The sequence below is a fragment of the Mus caroli genome, chromosome 8 (assembly GCF_900094665.2).
Source record: "Mus caroli chromosome 8, CAROLI_EIJ_v1.1, whole genome shotgun sequence".
Classification (NCBI taxonomy): Eukaryota; Metazoa; Chordata; class Mammalia; order Rodentia; family Muridae; genus Mus; species Mus caroli.
Window position 1 is genome coordinate 55,368,136 of NC_034577.1, and position 25,393 is coordinate 55,393,528.

General features: G+C 37.6%; 1 protein-coding gene across 4 annotated transcripts in view; it reads left to right on the plus strand.

Moving 5' to 3' along the window:
• Positions 1-6,329: 6,329 nt before the first annotated feature.
• Spock3 (SPARC (osteonectin), cwcv and kazal like domains proteoglycan 3) overlaps positions 6,330-25,393 on the plus strand; it is a 373,684-nt gene continuing 354,620 nt past the window's right edge. For 2 of the 4 annotated variants that reach the window (XM_021169485.1, XM_021169487.2), the window contains exons 1-2: positions 6,507-6,690; positions 6,962-7,150. In XM_021169485.1, the coding sequence (XP_021025144.1) occupies positions 6,962-7,150 (189 nt within the window). In that variant the 5' untranslated portion in view covers positions 6,507-6,690. Of the gene's footprint in view, positions 6,464-6,506; positions 6,691-6,961; positions 7,151-25,393 lie in introns of those variants that run through there. The other 2 variants (XM_021169488.2, XM_021169486.2) reach the window with 2 other exon arrangements.

The window sequence follows — 25,393 nt, forward strand, 5'->3', positions numbered from 1 at the left end:
AGAGAGTAAAGGGGAGAGAGGAGATGAGAGGACAAAGAGAAAGGAGAGAGGACAAAGAGAGAGGAGAGAGGGTGTGAGAGTGAGGGGTAGGAAGGAGACAAGTAAGAGCATAAGAGGTAAGAGAGCAAGAGAACAAGGTGGAGTTGAACAGCCCTTTTTATGGTCTTTACTGTTGCTAGGTAACTGGGAAGGAGTTTAGCCTGAAGGACAGAAGTTTGGGCCATTGCCTACTTGACTACTGACCATGCTTCTCTTTTGGGGGCTGTGGAGGGCAGTATCTTAGGGAGGAGCCAGAGTTTCAGGAGCATGACAGAACGCCTACCACGTCATGAAGGTGAATTATGACTTCGGGGTTCAAACCTCAGCTCAACTGGATACCAGCCTGTCTGTGCATAGCCCAATGCCCCACACTCTATGATAACAAATATTCTAGAACAAGGAATAAACTGATTACAGATACATTCTTACATTAAATTGAAATATGTACACATAAAATAAATGTAAAAGATTATTGGTATACATCTCAAGGGCTATGAATTTTAATAAACCATTGTCATGCTTATATTAATGTAATAACTTTAATAAAATTATTGCTTAATTTAGTGCACCTATATAATAATTTTAAGTAAAATTACTTTAAAACATGTTCTAAAACATTGTATTTTCCCAGGCAGTGGTGGCACATGCCTTTAATTCCAGCACTTGGGAGGCAGAGGCAGGTGGATATCTGAGTTTGAGGCCAGCCTGATCCACAGAGTGAATTCCAGGACAGCCAGGGCTACACAGAGAAATCCTGTCTCAAAAAACCAAAACCAAAACCAAAACAAAAACAAAAAAACATTGTATTTTATTACTTTGTGTCAGTAACTTGTACCCATTAATATTTACAAGTTTGTAATGAATGTTTATTGAAATTTTCAAAAATTATTTTTAAAAAATCATCAATAAATATAGCTCAGGAAAAAGAGACAAATTTAAATTGCCTCATTGGCCACTTCCCAGGATCATCAGCTCAGTAATCAATTTATTTAATCAGATTCACCCTCCAGTTTAAATGTTGAAAAATGTGTTCTTAAGAATTACAGTAATTGAACTGATTGATGTGTTTCTCATACTCCTTACAGCTTTTAGACTCTGTTTATCTACTGAATGTTTTAGCTAAAATCACAAGAGGAAATATTTATCAAATTATATGTCAAATATACTAGTAGTTTCCTTAATCAGGGTTACCTCAAAAAGTAGCAAAACCCAACAACTGCAAAAATCATACCCAAACAAAGAAAAAAAATGCCAAAATGGCAACACCAGCAGAAGCCTGTCAACATTCTCTATCCCAATTCTCTTCTGCCTTGAAATTTGGTTTTTCTTGGCTCTCAAAGTAAAATCTTAATAATTACTACTGGCTCGGTACACAATTATTTATTAGGCTTGTAGGATATTCAGTAATAGAATTCTGAAATGATGATATAGAACTTTCCATCTTGAGAGTTTCCATTATAGTATCTATAGGTCTTTAATTTACTCCCAAATCTCTAATACCTTTGATCTTGTTTTACTTCATTTCTTTAAAATGTAAACTCACAGATAGATTTGCAATAAAGACACAATTCTAAAAGGTTGAATTGGCTAAACCGTTGTTTCCTGGCATGATCGTATACTATCAACCAAATATTGGTCATATTGAAATAATCAAAGTGTGACTTCAGCACATTTTACTTAACATCAAGCCATCTATTTTGGTAATATCTAACTTTTCAGACCCTTAATGTCCATTACTCCCCATCTTCCAACACCTTTTCAATAACATGATAGACTCTAGTTTGGTCAGCAAACATTCACACCTCTAGAGAGAATGCTACAATTAGCCACTTCCCTTCTGTGCCAAGCAGCTGCATGGTTTTCTAAGCCTGTGATTGGTAAACTTGAGGGTGATGTGTGGGTAAGTAACCATCTAAAGTAGCTTAGGAAGAGTGACTTTCACAGTAATGTAGCAGAATTCCTGAATTAACCATTCCCTCATCTTGACTTTAATTACAGGTGAATTCTCTCTTGTACTGAGCTAGCAAGTAGAAAGCAGAGTCAAGGAGGCAGCAGAATCAAAGAACAGAAACACCCTGAATGATTCAGAGACATGTCCACACAGAAAGAAAGAAAATCTAGTGAAGCCTATTCATTCTTGAAACTTACAGACCCTTAAATATCAAAGTTCTGGACTTGCTAGCTCTCTGTGTTAGCTTTCTGTCCCTGTGATAAATACCACACATAAAGGACTCAACTTGAAGGAGAAATCTTCTAGTCTGGCTCATGGTTTCAGAAGTTTCAGCCCATAAAGGGCCCAGTCACATTTAAGTCTAGACTACCATGGCAATGGAACCATGGGGGCAGAGGAAGACACTCATCTCATTGTAAACATGATGCAAAGAGAGATAAAAAGCAATGGCAGGATTCCTAAAATAATCTTCAAGGAGAACATCTCCAACAACTGATTTTGCCAACTGGGTTTTATGTCCAGACATGTATATTACCTCCATATAGTTCCATCAGTTGGAGACAAAAAAATTCTGCACATGAATCTGTATTTATAGCTAATAGCATACACTAGTGGTGGCTCTAGGGCAGATCATAAGACCAATGGCTGCAAGGTACATGAAGTACATGGCTCTGAATGACACAAAGAATAAAGGGAGCAAATGGGCTGTTACCACATGTTAATGACAGTTAAGCACAGCTGCAGATATATCTTTGAACAGTAACTGACAGAAAAAAATTACTTTTTTGTCAGATTGTGTGTGTTTGGGTGTACCCTTACACAAATGGTATTCACTTAAATTCTTCACAGAGCCAAACCCATTTAAAATGGACTCCATGTCACTGTAGCCTTCGTAGAACTGTAGTTAATCCAAAAACAAGATTCAGTAAACACAGGGAAGAAGAAGGTTTAATGAATTTTTTTTAAATATTGAAATAACCAGTGATAGATACTTCTAGATTAAGCAACTATATATTCACCAGTGAAAGAATAAAATTATCAAGAAATACTTATGTAAACCCTAATTTTTTAGTGACTCCAGTAATAGCTTTACATTATCTATATAAATGAAGTGTCAGAATGGCAGAATAAGGGGCTGGGAGCTTAATAACCTTGGCTTTCTGTGTGTTGTAGTTTTGTGAAATATGATCATAAATATCCACACAAGTTCCTGCCCTGTCACTTAATGTACTTCACTCTCCATGTGGTACTGGTACTCCAGGTTGTGTGTTATTTTTAGCTCTCGATATCCGAAACAGGTTCTCAATAAAACTAGGAAGCAATTCCTGAAGTACTCCCCTATGTCCCCACCCACCTTAACTTGAATGTCTCCTAACTGTCTTCCTGTCATTCTACCTCCCATTTATTACCTCTCCCCTCTGGTTCCCTGCTGAGTTTTGCTCCTAGCAAGCTTTCAATTAATCCCCACAGAGGCCTTAACTGATAACTAAAGTGTTAACTGGAGTGTGAATGCTCCCAGGACTAGTAGATGGTGAAAGCAGGCTCTTTGAAGACCTAAATACTCAGTAATACAGAGAACGGAGAGAAAGAGTTTGCTGTGATTAATAACATCGTACTTAGCAGACTTTCATTCTCACTGTTAGGGTAGACAATATCAGTGACTGGCGGATGTTTAAGAGGCTCTGCTAATGATGGGGAAGGAAGGAGATGCCAGACCAGCACCAAGGCTAAGTCAAAGAAGGTGGCCTCCACAATTACGCATAATGAACTTATAATTTTTCTAGAAATACCATTTCACTGTCACATCTGGATTGTGGTATTCTCAGAAGCTTCATTTCAAGATGTACACAGCTATCCTTGCTTTCCCAGCTGTCCATAGAAAGCTGGCTTGCTTAGTAGGTTTCATGAATATGTTCCAATTGACAATGAACTATATGCACACATATAATACAAATTCATATATATGCATGAAAATATATATGTAAATAAAATAAATGTGCTTCTACACATTAACTGTGATCATGGCATTTTTGTTAACATGCTATGTTATCATGCATGTTATGTATGTTTTCATACATGTTAACATGTATGATGTTGAGGGTGATCCTTCATAACACACCTTATTTAGAGAAAGGTTACTCATTTTAGAAGACCAATTTGTTTTAAAGATTCCTGACTTATGCTGTGTATCAGCATTGTACAGGAGGTTTAAGGTCCTTATCCTTAAATTTAAAAAAAATAATTTTAAATCATGATGAGATATTCTTATTGAATTAAGAGGACTGTATGTGGGTCTTAAAATTTTTAAGTAGAGAGGTGAAGCTGGGGATATACAGAAGAGGCATTGGCGGGTGAGTCAGCCAAGTGTTCATGATATAGAAATGAAAATTCAGAAAAGCTATAACACATGCTGAGCTTGCCTGTAACAAAGCAAACTAAGTATCTAGAAATAGTATATAGAAACATGATACTGTTTTCAAAAATTCTTGGTGCATCTTTGCTATTAGTCAATACTTCTGTCAGTTATAATTGTAGATTTGTAATAACTTTCTCCCTTCTTTCTGTGTGTGTGTGTGTGTGCCTGGAATGGGTAAGTGTTAAAAATTTCACTTTTTATCATTTATGCTAATAACTGACACTTGCTTAGATTCTGTATTTAAAGTTAGTAATTATTAACAATCAGGTTGATTTCTTTAAAATATCATCTAAAATGTATGACCCGAGAGAGAACAAAGTACTCAGAATACAGAGCATACCTGTTGCCACTATTCTAATGACGACCTCCAGAATTTTATTTTTGGTACATTTACACAATGGAGTTCTACTCAGCTAATAAAAAGAATGAATTTATGAAATTCCTAGGCAAATGGATAGACCTGGAGGGCATCATCCTGAGTGAGGTAACCCAATCACAAAGGAACTCACACAATATGTACTCACTGATAAGTGGATATTAGCCCAAAACTTAGGATACCCAAGATATAAGATACAATTTGCTAAACGCATGAAACTCAAGAAGAACGAAGACCAAAGTGTGGACACTTTGCCCCTTCTTAGAATTGGGAACAAAACACCCATGGAAGGAGTTACAGAGACAAAGTTTGGAGCTGTGACGAAAGGATGGACCATCTAGAGACTGCCATATCCAGGGATCCATCCCATAATCAGCTTCCAAACGGTGACACCATTGCATACACTAGCAAGATTTTGCTGAAAGGACCCAGATAGAGCTGTCTCTTGTGAGACTATGCTGGGGCCTAGCAAACACAGAAGTGGATGCTTACAGTCAGCTATTGGATGGATCACAGGGCCCCCAATGGTGGAGCTAGAGAAAGTACCCAAGGAGTTGAAGGGATCTGCAATCCTATAGGTGGAACAACAATATGAACTAACCAGTAACCCTCCCACCCCCCAGCTTGTGTCTCTAGCTTCATATGAATCAGAAAATGGCCTAGTTGGCCATCAGTGGAAAGAGAGGCCCATTAGTCGTGCAAACTTTATATGCCTCAGTACAGGGGAATGACAGGGCCAAGAAGTGTGAGTGGGTGGGTGGGTGAGTGTGGGGGGGACTTTTGGGATAGCACTGGAAATGTAAATGAATTAAATACCCAATTTAAAAAAAAGAAAATACAGAAAAGGTCATAGCTTGGGAAGGTGTAGCTTGCCTGACATATATAATTCAAATACAGATGGCTAACACTTTGTAGTCTTTTGATTTCCAAAATCTCTCAATTTACATACCCTGCTCAATTAACCTGCTTCCTGTAAGTACAAGGAAGATAATTTCTTCCCCGCGCTCTGCACAGGGTGTGAGAATAGTTTTGGGCAGGCAAATGTTTTTGTTATCAGTGGAAGTTTGAAGTACATCCTAGCTAGGGCCTCAAAGCTGTTTGCTTATATTTAGAAGACTGACATAGATGACTTATTTATCTTTGCTTTAAGGACTATAGCATACACCACAGTTATTGGAGGGATTTTAGAAAGGAAAAATGGGTTGTGTGCACTGAGCATGGCATGCTGGTGAAATCAAACACTTTGCCTGCCAAATCTAAAGAGAGTTTGGCTCTGAAATAATTCAGAAGTTCAGAGCACACATTTTCAGACAGTGAAGAGCTTCCCCAAGGCCTTATGGTGGTCTTTAGGAAGGAGGAGCTGAGTTCAGGTTCAGAGCAAAGTCTCAGGGACTCTCACTCTGAGATGCATAAAGTTTTCTTCTCATCTCTTTCCTTATAGCTGCCTGACCACCCTTGAAATTGAAAAACAGGAGTAGCAGAGAGGGAGATGCCTTGCTCCACCGGCATTCAATCCAAGAGAGGAGAGAATGAGCTGGTTGTGCCTGGAACATGAGAACCTATTCTGGAGGCAAGAGGTTAGAAAGCAAGGGATTCCTAGGCGAGGAGCCTACTGCATCCTCTGGCTCCAGCCAGGCTTCGCATCCGGAACTTGCTGCAGCTGGGATTCAGGGAGAGGAAGGTGGGATAGGAGGAGGGGAGGAAGGAGGTGGGGGAGGGAGGGGTGAAGCGAGGGGAGCTGGCGAGGGATAGGCGCGGGGAGGGTGGGATGGGGGGAGCGCCGGGCGCAGGGAGCTGAGTGGACGGCTGAGACGGCGGCGCGTGCAGCAGCTCCAGCAAGAAGCGAGTTGCCAGAGCCGGGCTGCTTTTCCATCAGGAGCTGCGAGCTCTGTGCCCGCTCTCAACAAGGTGATGGGCCGGCAAGCATTTTATCCGGCCGCTGGGACTCTAGCTGCTTGGGGGTTCCTCCCTTAGACCCCCTCTTTTTCTCCCTTGGGTCTGCGTGTGTGTGAGTGCTTTGGTTTGGGGGTGAAGCCTCCTGAAAGGGGACACCCCTGTCCCTGCTCGTCTCCCCTTCTCTCCAACCCGTCCTCGCTGATGCATGCCTTCCAGGGGCGCCCCCATCTTCGCACCCGGTCTCTGACACTGCTCCCTACCCGTGGTTGTGTCTCCTTCCCAGATGCTCAAGGTGTCAGCCTTATTGTGTGTGTGTGCAGCGGCTTGGTGCAACCAGACTCTTGCAGCTGCCGCGGCGGTGGCTGTGGCCGGGGGGCGGTCGGACGGCGGTAATTTTCTGGACGAAAAACAATGGCTCACCACAATCTCTCAGTATGACAAGGAAGTCGGACAGTGGAACAAATTCCGAGACGTAAGTGATGCGCACCCATCTCCAGCCACGCTCATTTAGCTCCAGAGCTGGCATTTGCTGTGGCCGCCAGAGGTGGGGAAGGGGCTCGGTTTTCTAAGGAACCCGGGTTGGGGCGAGTTGGGGTGGTAAAGCTTGTATCGTGTAACTGTAGAACTTAGCAGTCTCCACTCCCCGCCAGATAGCTTAAGTAGGAATTTGCTTGCTACATATGCTTCTGAGTTAGGTCACACCAGGTTTTCTCTCTTCCCCCTTTCTACCTCACCTTGCCCCAATTTTTTGCCCCCACATGTTTGCAAAGTAGCTGCTTCGACCTTCTCAACTTTTGAATGGTGTTTCTGGCACTAGTAAACACAGCAGGGTGCCTGTGCTGTTGCCTAGCTATAAAGTAACTAGGATCGATCTCCTTACTAATGGCCCATTAAGGAATTTGAGGGAGGAGATATAAAGATGTAACATTTATAAATGCCTGCTCTCTCAGGGTGGGAGGTTGTTTGGCAGCGTCAGTCCGCAGAAGTTGAAATGCTGCTGATTACGTAAAAACTGTTCATCAGATTCTATTTCTACATTCACTTACCCTGGAACACTTTGGTCTTGTGTGTACTGGGTTTATGGGGAGGAAATGGAGCAGCAATGAAAGAGTTAAACTGTAGACTCCCTTGGGAGTTTTCTCAAGAGCTCTTTAAAAGCGACCAGCTTTAGAGACTCCCACATTTATTTGCCTGGAGCCAATAGCCAGGACTAGTCACCCACACCTGATCTGAATAGAGTCCTGTGAGAGTATTTGCTGCTGTGCCCAGAGCCTTGAACTAGGCTGATACCCCAGGAGATCATTCTGACCTACCTCTGAATACCATCCCTAGCTCACCCTGTGAAACCCAGGGGTTTGAGACTTGGCAGAGTAATTCATATTCCTTGTCTAGCCTTATAATGACATTTGTGAGACTGCCTCTCTGATTCAATAACGAGTGCTTTCCCAGTCTGCGAGTTAACTTCTCCGATTAGCTCAGGTTCTCACGATTAGGAAAACAAATGGAGGCTCGCATTAATTCTCATCCTGGATACATCATTCTCTTCTCCCATCACGTCTCGTCTCTGTAAAGTAACTGGTGAGGGGAGTCTCACAGAGAGATTTCGTAGAAATGTGACTATGTTTTAAGTGTAAATCTAGATGATACTCGGCATGAATATACAGCATATGGAAATGATTGTGCTCATTCTTATCGCAGGACTCAGTTTTGGTTTATGAATGAAATGTGAACATCCCTATTTTTGCTAAATGAATGTTCTTCACTCTTGTAAATGCAGAGCTCTCACGTACCTGCTGTAAGCTAACACTGATATTAAGTGCAGCCAGAAGTAAGCAAACAGATATTTTGTACCAGGAGAGAATTGCCATTTATCATACCCCTACTTGAGAAAAGAAATATTGAAAAGGTTGGAAGTGTTTGAACAGTACTTCCAGTATTGACAGATATTTATTGAATAACTACTATCTTTTAAAATGAATTTTAGGTATGGCTAACACATTTGAAATCGTGTCTGTCCCAGGGGTCTCTGGTTTTAGTTAAATTGATTTAATAGTAAGAGAAAGCAGTGGACTTTTGTTCAGCATGTGAGCATTTGAGATGCAACAAGCTGTGATGCCTACTATAAATTCAATCTTCTAGGACTCAGGCACCCAACTTCAATAGAAACAGAGTATGACGACCACATCATGCTCAGGGGGGGGTTATGTGCTTTCCCTAGAAAAGTCCATCAAAAAATGTAAAGTCATATAGAAGATACATATAGATATAGATAGATAGATATAGATTATATAGATATATGCATTTTCACATATGCAGCACATAAAATGTAACTGATTTATTAATAAAATTAAGTCATATTTTAGAGTAACCATGGTAGAAAAAGAGTTACATTTTATGGAGATCACAATGAGCAGGCAGGGAGATAAAAGGAACTAGGATTACATTTTACCTTTATATACCTGTTGCTCCTTGTTGAGAATGAAATGACAATTGCCATTGTGGCTTCCATTCAGCACTCAGAGTGCATCACATGCAACCTTGTGCAGACCACCTGAAAAGCTGGTGACTTCATCGCTTCTTTCCCCTGGGGCAGTTCATCTCTTACCAGTTTTATCAGTGCAAAGGGGGCTAATATTTTAGACTCATTTTTGGTGCAAGCACATGGTTTTGAAATGTGAATTCTGTCTTACAGAGTCTATCTCTAATGTTCCATTTGAGCTTCCTATCTAAAATGATCGGTTTCTGTGCTTACATGAGAGAGGCAAACAGAGCCAAGGACATCGGAGACTCTTCTTATAAGCACAATGTAACTTAGGCAAATTCTCTCTATGCTTCTTTCATAAAAAGATAATTGACATAATTTGAAAAGATGATTCTTCTGCATAATTAATTATCAGAGATAATTAGTAGTAGAATTAATTCTTTTCTTTTCTGTAAAGCCAATATTATTTTACAAGTAACCCCTTGAAGGTTCATGTGTGCCCTCATTTGAATAACATTTTAGAACTTTATTGTATATATAATTATAATTGAATACCAAGACACTAACATCTCTATTTTACATGTATGTGTGTGTAAACATAGGTTGTAGTAAATCTTTAATGATGAGGAACAGAACACCCCTGGTAACAACTTCCTCAGTAAAAATCAAGGGAAAGAATGAAACTAAAGGAAAGATGATCATGAGTATTACTAATAAAAGAAAAACTTTGAATATTTTTGGCTAATTTACACTATTGATTTGCATGAGACCTTTGATTTTGTTGTATTCCTTGCCTTTTTAGCCTATACAAATACAATCTTATAACACAGAAAACTTAATTCCTTTAAAGATCACTTAGAGTAAAATTCTAGCAGACTCTTCAATTCTAGTGGAATTCTTCCTTCAATTTTAGGAAGAAAATTAAAGCTAAAATTCACCTAGCATTTTAGCAGAAGTCAAGACATTTAAAAATCACTAAATAGAACTGGTATGGTATATTCAAGGCATGCTTATAGGAATTTAAAGTGAGATAAGGAGTCTCATGACTGCTGTGCAAGAAACCCAAGTTCAATCTTTAACACACACACAGACAGACAGAAAAACAGACAGAGACACACAGTCTCTCTCTCTCTCTCTCTCTCTCTCTCTCTCTCTCTCTCTCTCNCACACACACACACACACACACACACACACACACACACAGAGGGAGGGAGAGAAATGGGGAAGGATAGAGAGAGACACACACACATGAAGGTTGTGGAGGGCAATAGAGAGGGAGGAGAATTAAAATTAAAGTTTAGAAACATAATAAAATCTCCAACTCTTCTTTCAATGCGGCATGTTTTGTAGCCATACCAGATTTGTTTTTAAGCACTGTTGGGTTGTAATATTAATTACACACGTTTCCTCAGTAGAAGAATTTAGGCAATATCATTGCCTTTTCCAAGAGCTGGACCTGAAAGTAATCTCCTGTCTGACCCTTTCATGTATATTGAGACAATAAAGTGGAAACTGAGTCATTAACTCAAATGGCTCACATAAAATATATTTCCAGGTTTTATGTCCCATAAGTTCAATTGAAACACACCTTTACCCTGTGAAAAGTGAGTAAAGAATTTGTAAACCAATGAAGAACTCAGGAATGCATAATGTAATACTGTCATCAAGCTTTTAAATTGTTGATTTCGCTGAAATACCTGTGTTAATTAAAACTGACAGCAAAGAGAAAAGAAGAGAGAACCTTAGGTAGTGTTCACTGGATGGAATAAATAAAAGCATACGAAAAGAAATTCATATGGTTGTGATAGCTTTAGTACACCATAGGAGAAAGTCAAGATTTACTCAGTCATCAATGGGAGGGGAGGCCCTTGGTACTGTGAAGGTTCTATGCCCCTGTAGAGGGAAATGCAAGGCCAGGAAGCAGGAGTTGGTGGTTGGGGAGCAGGGGGAAGGAGGAGTGGATAGGGGATTTTTGGAGGGGAAATCAGGAAAGGGAATAACATTTGAAATGCAAATAAAGAAAATATCTAATTAAAAAAAAGAAAAACATTTAGTCAGAATTAAATTTATGTTTCAAAAATTACATGGATCTCATTTTTAACTTGTTTCAAGAAATGATTACCATTGATGCTGTAAAAAGTTGACAATCAAGTTTTGGTTTATAACTACTACTTAAATAATTGTTAATGCTCACTGGCAATAACAAAATCTTCAACTTAAATTTAAGAATTTAGCCTACAACTAAATGACATGTGCAAATCTCTAAAAATATAACACACATGGTAAAACATTTTTGTTCTGGTGACATCATGTCTTTAGCTCAAAGGGCTCAAGTATCTCTGAGGCTTATCAGTGATAATTTTATTTCATAAAAATGTAGCTGAATAGGGTTTTTGAGGAGTGAGTAAACCTTCCTTACCTTCTAATTTTCTTTCAATCCACTTTTTTATCTGAGCTGAGGTTCTTGAATATATGAATCATTGAAGACATGATGGTTCACAATATGGAGTCATTCCTGGGCTCCAGAGACTCAGTGTTCCAGTTGTAATATTGTCTTTTATTAGGGAGTCAATAAAAGAATTGTATATTTACTTTCAGCCCTCTATAATGTAAAGTTATTGCATTTTATATATGAAATACATGTAAATATATATACATGTACAGATATACATTCACATATATACATATATATGTATGTGTATATGTATATATGTATACACACACACACATATATATATATATGTATGTATATATGTATGTATATTCTTTCAGTTGTCTGTAGCTTTCAGGTTAGGTTGGCAGTCTTGAGATCTTCAGTATCGAATATAACTTTAGCCTATTGTTGGGCTCCTCACCGATGCTGCCTTGTGGTTAGTAGCTGAGTTCTACTATTTTTCTTTGCAATAGAATGTAACCCAGATAGAATTAGAGAGCATTAAAAATTGTTAACAATGTGGATAAGTTTACATAGTTAATGGTTAGTCTCTGTATAGAAATACCATCCCAATAATTAATATCATAGTTACTTTTCTATTGCTGTGATAGATACCTAGACCAAGAAACTTATAAAAGGAAGTGTTTAACTCACTCATGGTTTTCAAGCACTGTTGGTGCTCATGGTTTCAGAATGTTGGAGTCATGGCCATCATGCCAGGAGCATGTTAGCAGGCATGGTACTGGAGCAATGGCTGAACTTATATCTAGACCTACAAGCAGGAAACGGATACAGAGCTTCCTGGTAATGGCATTTGAAATGACATTTGAAACTTCTAATCCCATCCACATTGATATGCCTACTGCAACAAGGATCTTTTTCTAATCCTTAGAAAATGGTTTCACCAACTGGGAAACAAGATTTTTTTTTTTTTTTTTTTTTTTTTTTTCGAGACAGGGTTTCTCTGTATAGCCCGGGCTGTCCTGGAACTCACTTTGTAGACCAGGCTGGCCTCGAACTCAGAAATCCGCCTGCCTCTGCCTCCCGAGTGCTGGGATTAAAGGCGTGCGCCACCACGCCCGGCTGGGAAACAAGATTTTAAATGTATAATCCTAAGGTAGATATTCTCATTCAAACCACCACAGGATATGTCTAACACGAATGCAAATGTTGACAATTGTGTGTCTGTATCTACGGGGCATACATGACTGAGTGAGTTGTATATGTGTGTGTGACTGTGTGTGTGTGTGTGTATGTGTGAACTCAGTTTCCAGATATTGAATCCAGGTTCCAACAGATGGTAAATGTGTGCTGTGCTACCCAGTTTCTTCACCCCCATTGCTTATATCTTATCATAGTCAAGATCATAGTTTTCCCTTGAGAAGACTGTTAATTTCTTACATTTTCATTAGTATGTTCTTTTTATCGTTTAACTTTGATGATAATGACACTGTTTAGTTCTTATGAGCTGTTTTACCATTACATACACATTTGCAGGTCAAACTTCATGAGGGGGGACGTGTATAGAGTGAATTCATGTTAATATGGGTCTAGTATTCATGTTGTTTAAAACAGAAAGAGACTTAATCTGTAGAAAATCAATAAACTTTTCAAAGGACTCAATAGAGTCACGTGGCTATTTTGGGGCCAATAAATCACAGAGGCAGTAAGGACTCATTCTTTTCAGTACCTAACTCCAGTCACTTGAATCCTAGTTGGGCCACGGGTCTGTGGCCATATCCCTTTTCTTCCCTTGGACTCCACTATCACTCTGTACTTGCCAGTAGGGATTTAGGGGTTGATGTTTTTCAGGTCCAGTATCACAGGTTAAAGGAAACAAAGCTAGAGAGTACTTCTTGACTTACCAAATTCTGGAATTGGCATAACGTGAGTCTCTCTGTTGAGAATTCTTCTTTGCTGGTGACCATTTAGTTAATATCTGTTCTGAACTCATCCTTGTAGACATATAGTGAAGCAAAAATTACATTTTACTCTCTATTAACTTCTAGTTACTTCAAAATTTGCTATATGGGATATTATTTCTCCTTGTGTATATAATTATTTTGCATGTATGAATATATAATATATATGTTTAAATTGCAATGTATTGTTATATTAATATATATATAGCATTTTATGTGTACATATCTTTGAAAAGGTACAGACAACATATAAAAATCAATACCATCATTGGAATACATATCTATGCATACACATCATATGCATTATACATATTATATGTAACATGGTTCATAGAAAGTGTATAACCCTTCTCAGATGATTTACATGCATGCTAGAATTTCTTTTTTTATTTTTTTAATTAATTTTTTTACACTACATATTTTATTTCCTCACTCCTCTGATCCACCCTTTGACTGTTCCACATCCCATACCTCCTCCCCACCCTGCTGTCTCCATGTTGATGTCCCTCCCCACCCGACCTGACCTCTAAATTCCCTGGGGCCTCCAGTCTCTTGAGGTGTATCATCCCTGAATAAACACAGACCCAGAGGTCCTCTACTGTATTTGTGTAGGGGGCCTTGTATGAGCTGGTGTATACTGTCTGTTTGGTGGTCCAGTGTTTGAAAGATCTCAGCAGTCCAGATTAATTGAGACTGCTGGTCCTCCTTCAGGATTGCCCTTCTCCTTAGCTTCTTTCAGCCTTCCCTAATTCAACAACAGGGATCAGCTGCTTCTGTCCATTGGCTAGGTACAAATATCTGCATCTGACTCTTTCAGCTGCCTGCTGGGTCTTACAGAAGGAAGTCATGATAGGTCCATTTGTGTGTGTGTGTGTGTGTGTGTGTGAGCACTTCATAGCCTAAGCAGTAAAAGTGTCAGGCCTTGGGATCTCCCCTTGAGCTGGATCCCACTTTGGGCCTGTGGCTGGACCTTCTTTTTCTCAGGGTTCTCTCCATTTCCATCTCTGTAATTCTTTCAGTCAGGAACAATTATGGGTCACAAATGTGACTGTGGGATGGCAACCCCATCCCTCACTTTCTTTCTTAATGCTACTAAGGTAAAGATGATCTCATTTGCTGTTACCTGTATGGCCACAGTACAGTTTTCTCACAGGAAGTAGGCTTCTTAAACTTATGAGCTATTTATTTAAACAGGGCATCTTTCTCTGCCAGAAACCTTTTTATTTTCAACTTGAACAATATGACTATGAGTTGAATGCTTTTAGATCTCATGAATCTGACTCAGAGTGACATTTTATGTTCTTATTCAATTTTCATTTTGGTGATTTCATGATCTGGGTCAAAATTGTATTCTATTTTATGTACTTACTTCTAAAGGGTGATCTTTGAATCTTCAGGATACATATGCTAGATCCTCAAGCTCTTGGAGTCTTTAGATGTCTTTACTCATTTTTGGAAAACTTTTCATCTTTTCTGCTCTTAACATTTCCTATTTTTACAATTTATATAGGTTGTTGGACTATGAAATTCTTATTGCTCAAGGTCAGAGTCCTTACCCTGGCCTACAGTTCACATACAATCAGTACGATAACTCTACCAGACTTATTAGAAAGAATATTTAAAGATAAGGTATTATATTCATGTGCATTATATTTAGCTGTGCAGTGACAAGTAGAAAGCCTTTAAGTGTTGCCTCTTTTAATGGATATATTTTATCAGACAGATTCGTTTCTGGCTACCCAAGAATTGTTCATGCAGTCAGAGTTTCTTTCTCAAGAAGTGACCTACACAAATGGGAGATTTTTGTCTAGCAAGGACCCACAAGAGTTCTAAGAAAAGAAACTTCATGTATTGACCTAAAAGTGTTCACACCTCACTTCTGCTTGTACAACTTAAATCCTAATTTATTTACATGCCAACATTTAGGTACTTAGGTGACAAGGAAGTTTAAATTTTCCACTGGAGAAGGGCTAACATTAAGAAAATGGTTGCAATATTTACAGGAAGTATCTGTGTCTACAGTATTTGGTCATTCTCTGATAAATATCATTGTGAATCCCTTTTGATATTCATTCTTGTCCCTATTGATAATGAGTTTTAGTGCTGCCTGTAAGCTCTGTTACTTTCAGTTGTTTTTTTTTTTTTTCATCATAATTCTACACCATTGTTTCTCTATTCTCTTATCAATGGAGAATAGGATAAGAAGTGCTGCTTGGGGCACTTATTATCCAAGACTGTAGGTTTAGGAATCTGGTGGCAGTCACCAGACTGTTAGCTTTTAGGGGGCCTGCTGATGGTCAGAATCGATGAAGAACATCCAATAGGATGCTAGAAGAAGGAGGATGACCAAGTTTGTTTTCCTGTATGGACATCATTTAGCTTGTTCTCTGAGAAGTCTTTTTCAGTTACAACTATTTGGTAATAAGCCTAGAATGTCTTTTGTGGGGCATTGATGATTATTGGTAGATTGGTGGGTTTTGATTTTTTTCTTGTTTGTTTGTTTGTCTTGGAGAAATGTATAATTTACCTCCAATACCATTAGTTAAAAGATAGAATGCTCTGTTGCATCCAGATACTGTTTGGTTTGATGGAGAAACAAAGAGATACCACTAATAACAAAGAACTTTCTCCAGAATATCACTGGCAATAAATTCAAGTAGCTCTTAGTCTTTGAAGCTAAGGACACTTTTTTGGGCACTAGTATCTCATGGGGAGTTCAGAGGAAGAAACAGCAGCCTGATTTGTCAGACCCTGCTGTGCAGACATTTCACTTTGTCTTTTGTTACTTGACATCATGAGATGACCAATACCCTGGACTTGTGCTGAGCCTCTCACTTCAGAAATACAGTATTTTGTTAGTTCAGTAAAATTACTTAATGAATAATAATAACTTTTAATATTTGTATGAGGTATAAGGACAATTATAGAAAATTTAAACTTCTGTATTTATAACTTTCATATTAGAAAAAATGATATTTTTTAAATGTGCTATTTCGATATGAAAATGAAAAAATTAAATACCTAGCTATTGAAGCAGTCCATAATATTATTTTTCCTTAGCTCTTAGCATTTGCTACATTACTTTGTTGACTTTAGTAGAAACATTATACTCTATTTTACATAGATGAATTATATGTAACATCTAGATATCCTTATAAGTAAGATAAAATTAAAATGGCAAGTGGTGTAAATGTGAACTGCCTATTTGTCATAGCATGTTGAATGCTTTTATATGCATTAATATGATGCTTGTGCACCGACTTAATTGTTATAGATTCCAACTAATAAAATACCACATCCGTTTTCTAAACACAATAGACAAGATAAACAATATTTGAATTTTTCATAATATTTTTATATATTTAGAATATAAATATATAATAATGCAAAACTTTAAATACATTCTAAAAATTTTATCAAGGAAAAGATTGGAAATGAACCTGGAGAGTTAGAATTCATAGAAAAAAATGTAAGCTTATTTATGTATTTGGGGATTGGAAGGTTACTGTGAGTTCAACAGGTATTGGGTAAAAAATGAGACCACTGCTAGAAAGGCATTTGATACAATTAATGGCAGTCACTATTATCAAATGACTTCAGATAAAGTAAATGCATACCTGTCTGAAGTTTACATGTAAATAGAGTATTCAGAGTTTTATCGAACAAGGGCAGCAGTTTAATTATTCAAAATATCAAAAGAGGTAATTAGTAAAAACACAAGAAAATTAATGCAGATTCTTTCTTGACTGGACACTGATAGCAGTCTCATCACTGAAGGCCACCATGTTGTGTGTGCTTTGTTTTCCTACTTCTAATGAGAAGACAAAAGACAAGAGAGCGTCAGAAGATACTTTGGAAACCCCAGGAAAAAGTACGCTAAGTTGTACTAGTACTGCTAATAATGATAATAATAACTGCTCAGTTACTGTCTTTCAACCACATCTCTACTGAGGACAACTTCTGCATAAACAAATTGCACAGGTACACATGTACAATTTTCCCATTAGGTAGGTGAGAAAATGAGCGATAAGACATGCGAGCGAGTGAACTTCATTCAGTGAAGTTTATCTCTCGTACTGATAATTCTGAGCTTCAGAAGGAGTAAAATCCTGATAAAACTATCACAACCCAAAACTGTAGTATGTCAAAATGTGTTTACACACAAATTCTACGGAAAGTCATAGCTTAACTGATTTTGTTCACTGGAGAGAATTGATTGTTTTTCCAGGGAATCACATGGCTCTTGAGAGCTGTGGCTTACTGCTGCTGCCCAGGGCAAGATAAAGTATCATACAGTGTATACTGTGAGTCTGTGCAAAGATCAAAGTTTTGATCGCACTGTATATGATGTTTCACCGCTTCCTGAATCTGAAAAAGTATCATGACAGTTCCAAAATGGCTTATACTGGCATTTGGGATCAAAAGTTCTTGTCCTCAAATGCAGGAGCAATCATGTTTCTTTTCCTACAATTGCTATTCTGTCCATATATTACAGAGTGGGACTTTTGGATATAATGTAGTTCAGTATAGTCTTTTACATATGCACTATATTTCAGTGGCAATTGCCGTTAAAATATAATATTTATTATGTTGTGGTTTGTATACATTTCAAGTGGTATTTTTCATTCTGGTACACATAACTTCAATAACTCTGTATTCTTTAAACTTCAAATTCTATACCCACTGAAAGACCTTCTATCTTACCAACCCCTGGTAACCACTATCCTACTTCCTGTTTCTATTAATTTGACTACATATTCTATGTAAAAGAAATCATACCAGAAGAGTCCTCTGTTACTGCTTAATTCCCCTTTAATGATCACCTTCAAGTTTAAATACGGTGTAGCATGCTACATATTTATTTTGTTCATTTGGGTATATGTGCATGTTCACATTTCTTTGTGTACAAGTTAAAACCCATGTGTGGCCTTGTTTGTGGGAATGCATAAACACTTTGCCTGTGAATGTGGAGGTCAAAAGCTAACAAACGCTGTTCTCCTCATATTCTATCCAGTTTATTATTATTATTTTTTTAAAGTAGAGTTTCTAAGAACCTGGTAGTAGCTGGTCAGAAAGACATAGGTATCCTCCTGTCTCAGATCCCCAGTGCTGGTATTACATGTGTATCCCAGCACACACACCCTAAGTGTTGGGGATTAAATGTAAGTGTTCATGTTTGCCCACCAAACATGAACAAATAGCTGGCTAAGCTATTTCCCCATCTCTGATTTATGTCTGTCCTGAGAGGTAATTATATTCCATTTTATATACACACTGACTTGGTTTTTTATATGCAATTAGCTCTGTGTAAGTCATAAGAACTATTGCTATCATCATTATGGGTATGCAAAAATATCAGGATTCTACTCTCACTCACTTATTCATGGAGTCGTGTACTACGTGGTGCTTTTATTTTCCCTTATTTTATTTAAAAAGAATCACATTTACTTATGTGAATGTATGTACCAGGAAGCCATAGTAACCCCCCTTCCTCATGGGTTTGTGTGTGTGTGTGTGTGTGTGTGTGTGTGTGCTTGTGTGTTGGGGGTGGACTGAAGGACACAGTGCAAAGGTCAGTTTTCTTCTTACCTTCTTACAGCTCATGGGTGTCAAAGTAAAACCCAGGCCTTTACATCCTGAGCCTCCTTTTGAGTTTTTGTAAGGAGCTACCATATTGTTCAACATACTTTATCATATCATATAATTGCTTTGCACTTCCACCAACAGTGCCCCAGATATCAATTGCTTCTTCATTTATATGTACACTAAAACATTTTTCAATGTGATAGCAGACCTGCTAATGATTTGAAGTTATCCCATCCTGAGGTTTTAATTTATATTTTTCTAAAGATTAGTGACTTCTGGCATTCTTTCCTATATTTGCTTGCCACTTCTCTATCATCAATAGAATTGGTTCTATTTACCTACTCTACCTGTGTTTTATATTTTATTTTTTTAATTACTTTTTTATTTTTACTTTTATTTTTGCAATCCAGTCATTATCCCACTCCCTGTCTACCCTCCCACAGTTCTTCATCTCATTCCTTCCATACCCCAGGGTCTCCAAGAAGATTTCCACACCCCCACCCCCATCCCTGACAGACCTTCCCACTTTCTGGGGCCTCAATTCTCTCTCCATCATTAGATGCATCTCTTCCCACTGAGGCCACACCAGGTAGTCCTCTGCTGTATATGTGCCAGGGTTTTGGACCAGTTGCCTGGTGGGTGGCTCAGTATCTGAGAGATCTCAGGGATCCAGGTTAGTTGAGACTGCTGGTCCTCCTAAGTGGTCACCCTTCTCAGCTTCTTCCAGCTTTGCCCTAATTCAACCACAGGGTTTCTGACTTCTTGTTTAAATTAGGCAATTTGAAGTTTGTTTAGTAAAATCTTTTTTTTTTTAACTTATTACAAAGATACATTGAATGAATCCCCTTTACAAATAAGGAAACAGAGTTTCAATAGTTTATCAACCTCTTCAGGACTAGGGATATTTAAACGTGCTCTTTACAATTCATTTATGTTTCCTATTTAGCATTAATTTAGAATTTTAAATAAGTCACAACAAATAGATGATACTTTCGTTTTTGTCTTTTAAATGTCTTCACTGAATGTTTTCTTGTTAGATTGATTGATATGCAGAAAATAATTAGAAATTTTCTCCAGGTTTTAACGTGCTTTCGATAAAGGGAGAGTGATAACATTGCTAGTTGATCAGTTTATCTTGCCATAGGAAAAAGACTCCCCTTTGTCTGTCATTCTTTCATCTTATAAAAGCTTGTAACTGTATGTTACATACTAATCAAAGCAGTGCTTATTCCCATAGAGTCACAGTATTTGAGAATGGCATATACCACCGGCATGTTATTAGTGAATTTCTGCAATTACAGTGCAGTTCAGAATATCTGAGATGGCAAAAAATGTCAGTAAAATTAAAACACAGAGCACCAGCATGCATTCTTTGAGTGAATGCTATTTCTCTTTGTACTCTGTGGGAGCTGTTAGGCAGTTATAACTTTACTCAACTTAGAGATAATAAAGTGGTAGTCTTATTTAGTATTTTTATTGCATGTCCAGAATATTTTAAATGCCTGTACAGATGGAAAAGATAAAGGAACAATATGCCTCATTAAATGCTAGTAATGTACAAATTATTATCATATATAATCATCACATATATTTTAATTTAAATATATCCAGTGTTGGATGGGAGAGATTTGGATAAACCTCACCTGTCTCTGTCCATAGGAGATCATTTAGTTTTCTGTTTTCTGTGTTTATGGCATTTAGTGAGGAAAATGGTATTAGCAGTTAAATGAATGAATTGCAGAGCTGAGTTGGCTTGGTTTGCCAGGTGATTGCTGTACAATAATAGATGATACTTTGGATCATCAGCATATACAAGGAAATGTCAGAGCAGCACACACATGTAATAGTAGTTCTCAGGAAGGTTTCTGGGGTTTACATGGTTGTCAGCATAGCCAAACAAGGAGACTCTGGGTCCAGTGAGAGACTCTGTCTCAGAAAATAAGATGGGATGCAATAAAGAGAGATACCCAATGTTGATGTTGACCTCTGTCCTCTAAATGCACACATGTTCCATACACACAGGTACTAAATATAAGTGAAACAAAGCATGCACATATATGTACATATATATGTATATTATTGCTTACAACTGTATACTTTTAATAATTTTGATAACATGGTGAAATGGTTTAATCCCCTATCCCCACAAGGAGGAAAGGAACAACTGGAGCTTCCACCTTCGACCTCTATATGTGTGCTATGATCACATATATAATATATGCACACCCAATAAATAAAATGTGGTAAAAATAATTTTCTTGTCCATATATATTGTTACTATTATGCTCATCTGGAATTTTTTTTCAGACAGTGCATATGTTAATTGTGGAACATTCTCCATTTTGGAAGGCTGTAGTAAAAGAACAGAACTAAATATCCACTGGACATAAGAAAACACAAAACAAGTAAAATAGGAATATTGCCTTATTTAAATCTAACTGAAATAAAGAAGCACTAAACTCATCTAATGCTGCATTATTACATACAATTTGCACAAAAGAAATGATAACAGATTTTTTCTGAAAAAATTACAATTAAAAATGTTAAACAATTTAAACATTTATGGTAAATGTTTCAAGTATTTCTGTAAGATTATGATCCTTAATAAAGGGAAAATTCTCAACTTACAGAACATACAGAAACACACTTGCATATATACAAAGAAACTTAAATGGGCCATATTAATGTTGTTGTCTCCAGATATATGAAACATTACTAGATATTGTCCTCTTGTGCATGGAAAAATACTAGGCACAACTCATAAATATGGTAATTTGGTAGTTCTGTAATCATAGTTAACAATCTTCTACCAGACCCTTTGTAACTTTCAAAATATTTACATAGAGTCTGTCTGCAGGACACTTAGAAATAAGTGCTCACTGATAACCCAGCATCTGCCGAGCCATCCGTTTTAGAAGATGGAATATTTATGGGCCTTTCATGACTTAAAATATAATATGAAATTATGTGCAACCTCCTCGTCTCCCAGGGAAGCTGTCGGAGGTGCCCTTGGCTACATCTGATGTTCTCAAATATCCCTGAGGCAGTGAGCTTCATCTAAAATGAAAAGTCCCTGGGGCAGAATTTTTCTGGAACATTGTAGCAACAGCATTAACCTGGAATCACCTGAGAATTTTTTCTGTGACAAGAACGGTAATTTCTTGCACCTGAAATGCTGTGTGCCTTATAGTTTTAAAGAATTACTGTGCTAAATGAATCTATGGGAGATGAAGTCATACCGCACACTGGTAACTCTGAAAGTCTAGTTTGAAATCTGTGGAATTTGAATCCCATGCCAGTCAGACTTTTACATAAATAAACTCATTTAACAGAATTGTCTTTGGATTTGTTTTGATTCATTTTGTTTTCACTATGTTTATTAAAATCTGTGTCTCAATGCAACTCTCATTTAAACCTTTTATTTTTTGATTAGGTTTTTTTTTCTTTAACTTTACCTGCATTTCAAGGTAAAAATATGATGATATTCCCAACAGGCATGGGCCTGTTTAATGAAGATAACAAATACATAACAACCATAGAAGGGTGTGCATTATCTTTCAAGAATGAAATGTATCTGGAAAAAGACTTCTTTTTAAATGCACACAAGGCACCAAGTTTTTAATATAATTGAGGACCACCAGTGGTCATTGAATGAGCTTTGAAATCTAATTTCAGAGCTGCTTTTTTTCCTGTTAGCTGAATGCCACCTGGCTTCTGTTGCCAAGAGCTTCCTGCTTATTCTTGGAGGGAGTAACTCTTTATTTCCTTGTGTGGCTGGCTCCTCCATGTGGATTTTGCAAGGTAATAGGGCAGCTTGGCATCAAGCCCAAGAGAAACAAAAGCAGGCAGGTGTTAGTCTTCCGTGCATTTGTTCTCCCAGGTACCACGGTCAATAGAGGAAAGCTTGAAAACCACTCCCAGGACTTAGGTAAAATTCCTCAGAAAGCTCCCATGCTTAACTATCTAGCAGGGATCAAGGATCAGCTCTTATACAGCAGGACTTCATACCTCAGGGCTTTTCTTATGTGTTCATGAATGGACATCAGATTTCTCCAAGTCTCACTGTGGACTCCAAAATTAAATGTGTGTGTGTGTGTGTGTGTGTGTGTGTGTCTGTGTGTGTAAAGTATCACACACACACACATGTGAAGGTGTTGCATGACTTGTAGGATATACGATAAAAATATCTCTAGCTCTTAACGTTTGCTGTTGAAGCTGGGATAGGTAGTGATATTTCAGACTTGCATCTGATGAGTAATATGCCTTGTATTATGACTTTCATGTACCTATTTCCCCACCTATTTGGATGAAACTACCAAGGTAAGGAACTTTCTTGTTGGTCGCATGACAAAATTCAAGAGTTCATTTTGAAAACAGGAATGCAGGCATACTGATAGTGCCTGTGGCTAATCAATCAAATCGCTATTTAAGGCTGATGATAATATGAGCATAAGTTATATATTCATGAGAGATATTTTATTTTAAAAGTTTGTTTTTCATTTTCTGTTGATTGGCGTGGGTAACGTATAAATGTCACCAGGACTCACTGTGCTATTCCAATACATGTCCATATCATACACTAGTAGAGCAAAGCCTCAAAATGCATTTAAAAATGATGAAATCACAGGACACCAAAGTTATTTTCCATAAAATTTGATAATTTAAAATTATCATTATACAAGTTTAAAGTAAAATTTCTCATAGCTTTTATAATGTTAAGTGTATTTTAATCTAAAATGGAATTATTAAGAAAACTCTATTCATTTTCAAAAAATGTCTGGTTTTGTTTGAAACTCAATTTTTTTTTGGTAAAGACAGATAAAATGATAACATAATCCTTAGACACTGACAAATCAAAACAATCAGTGAATTCACAGAAAGAAAGCCCTTTCCCATATACAGTTAATGTTATACACAGAAGCTTAGTTCTGTATTTTGAGCCCTGTTATATTTATTCTATGGTTTCTTTGCAAAACTATCATCCAACTGTGTGTATTTACTTCTCTACTTACTGCATTACTTTGGACTATATGAACCCAGAGGTTAAAAATGGCATAATCTATAATCACTAAAAGAATGTTTTGAAACAAAAATATATCACAAATAATCAAATATAACATTTAGATTGTTTAGTTCGCCACAGTGATCATTTAAAGTGATTAGACAAGAGTCTCACCATAGTGATTTCCATTATCAAATGGGCAAATACTTTCTTCCAATCTCTTGAAATTATAGGCAAATTTCTCTCGATTGTATATTGACTCTTGTCCTCTTCTGAGCATTCCCTTCCCGATGAAAGCACTCAGAATTCATGCTGTCTCTGATGTGCTTTCAAGACCCTGCCTTGTTCCTCTTCCCTGGGTCAGACTCTCATTGTCTGTCATGAGGTGGCTCTCACTGATGAGATTTCTGTTTTCAGGCTTTTCTCTGCTTAAATTTACCTGGAACACTTTATACACCATTATTTATATTTCCTTATAAAAATCTTTAGCCCATTCTTAATTTTATCATGGATTAGGACCACATGTGAAAGTAACCATTGTTGCTTCTTGTAAACATGTGAATAGGATGGCTTTTGTTGGGGAAGAATTTAAGATATATGTAACAGACAAGTCACGTGGACAACCATAGGAGAGGGAGATCATGTGATTCCCACGTCCTTTGTAGTTAAGGGAATATGTGAGAATATTAATATAATACCCTTTGAGCACACACTCAAAGGAAAGCTTTAGCAGAAAGAATCTGAAATGAGACAAAGAAAAAGCTTTTCGTACTGTTCAGGAAAGAAGAGGATTGTGCCTGTGGTTGTGATACTGCTCTGTAACATGCACAGGACAAATGAAATTCCCATTCACATGTCCCAGGCTTACCCAGTCAGCTTCTGCTTTCAATGCAGCTGAGCTCTGGAAAGCAAATCTCTCATCACTTAAACATATGTTTTCTGCTGTCAGAATCAAGGCTCTCTGAGGCTTTAGGGCTAAAGTCCAGATCCTGCTCAGTGATGAATTCATCAAAGAAATAACACAGTAGGAGCCTTTAGGGTGAGCCAAAATCTCTCCCTTGTGACAGGCAGAGCTCAACAGAAGCACAGCATAACCCCTCGACGTCCCATCCTCCAGTCCAAAACCCCTTCTTTACCAACTTCCTGCTCCGCAGTAGGTGCTTTTTCATCTGCATTTCCTCTTTTGTGCATTCTTGCATCAGTCATACTGAGTTGTCATCATTTTTAATGCTATCCTCTCTGCCTTTATTTCTTTTTTTTTTTTTTTTTTTTTTTTTTTTTTTTTTTTT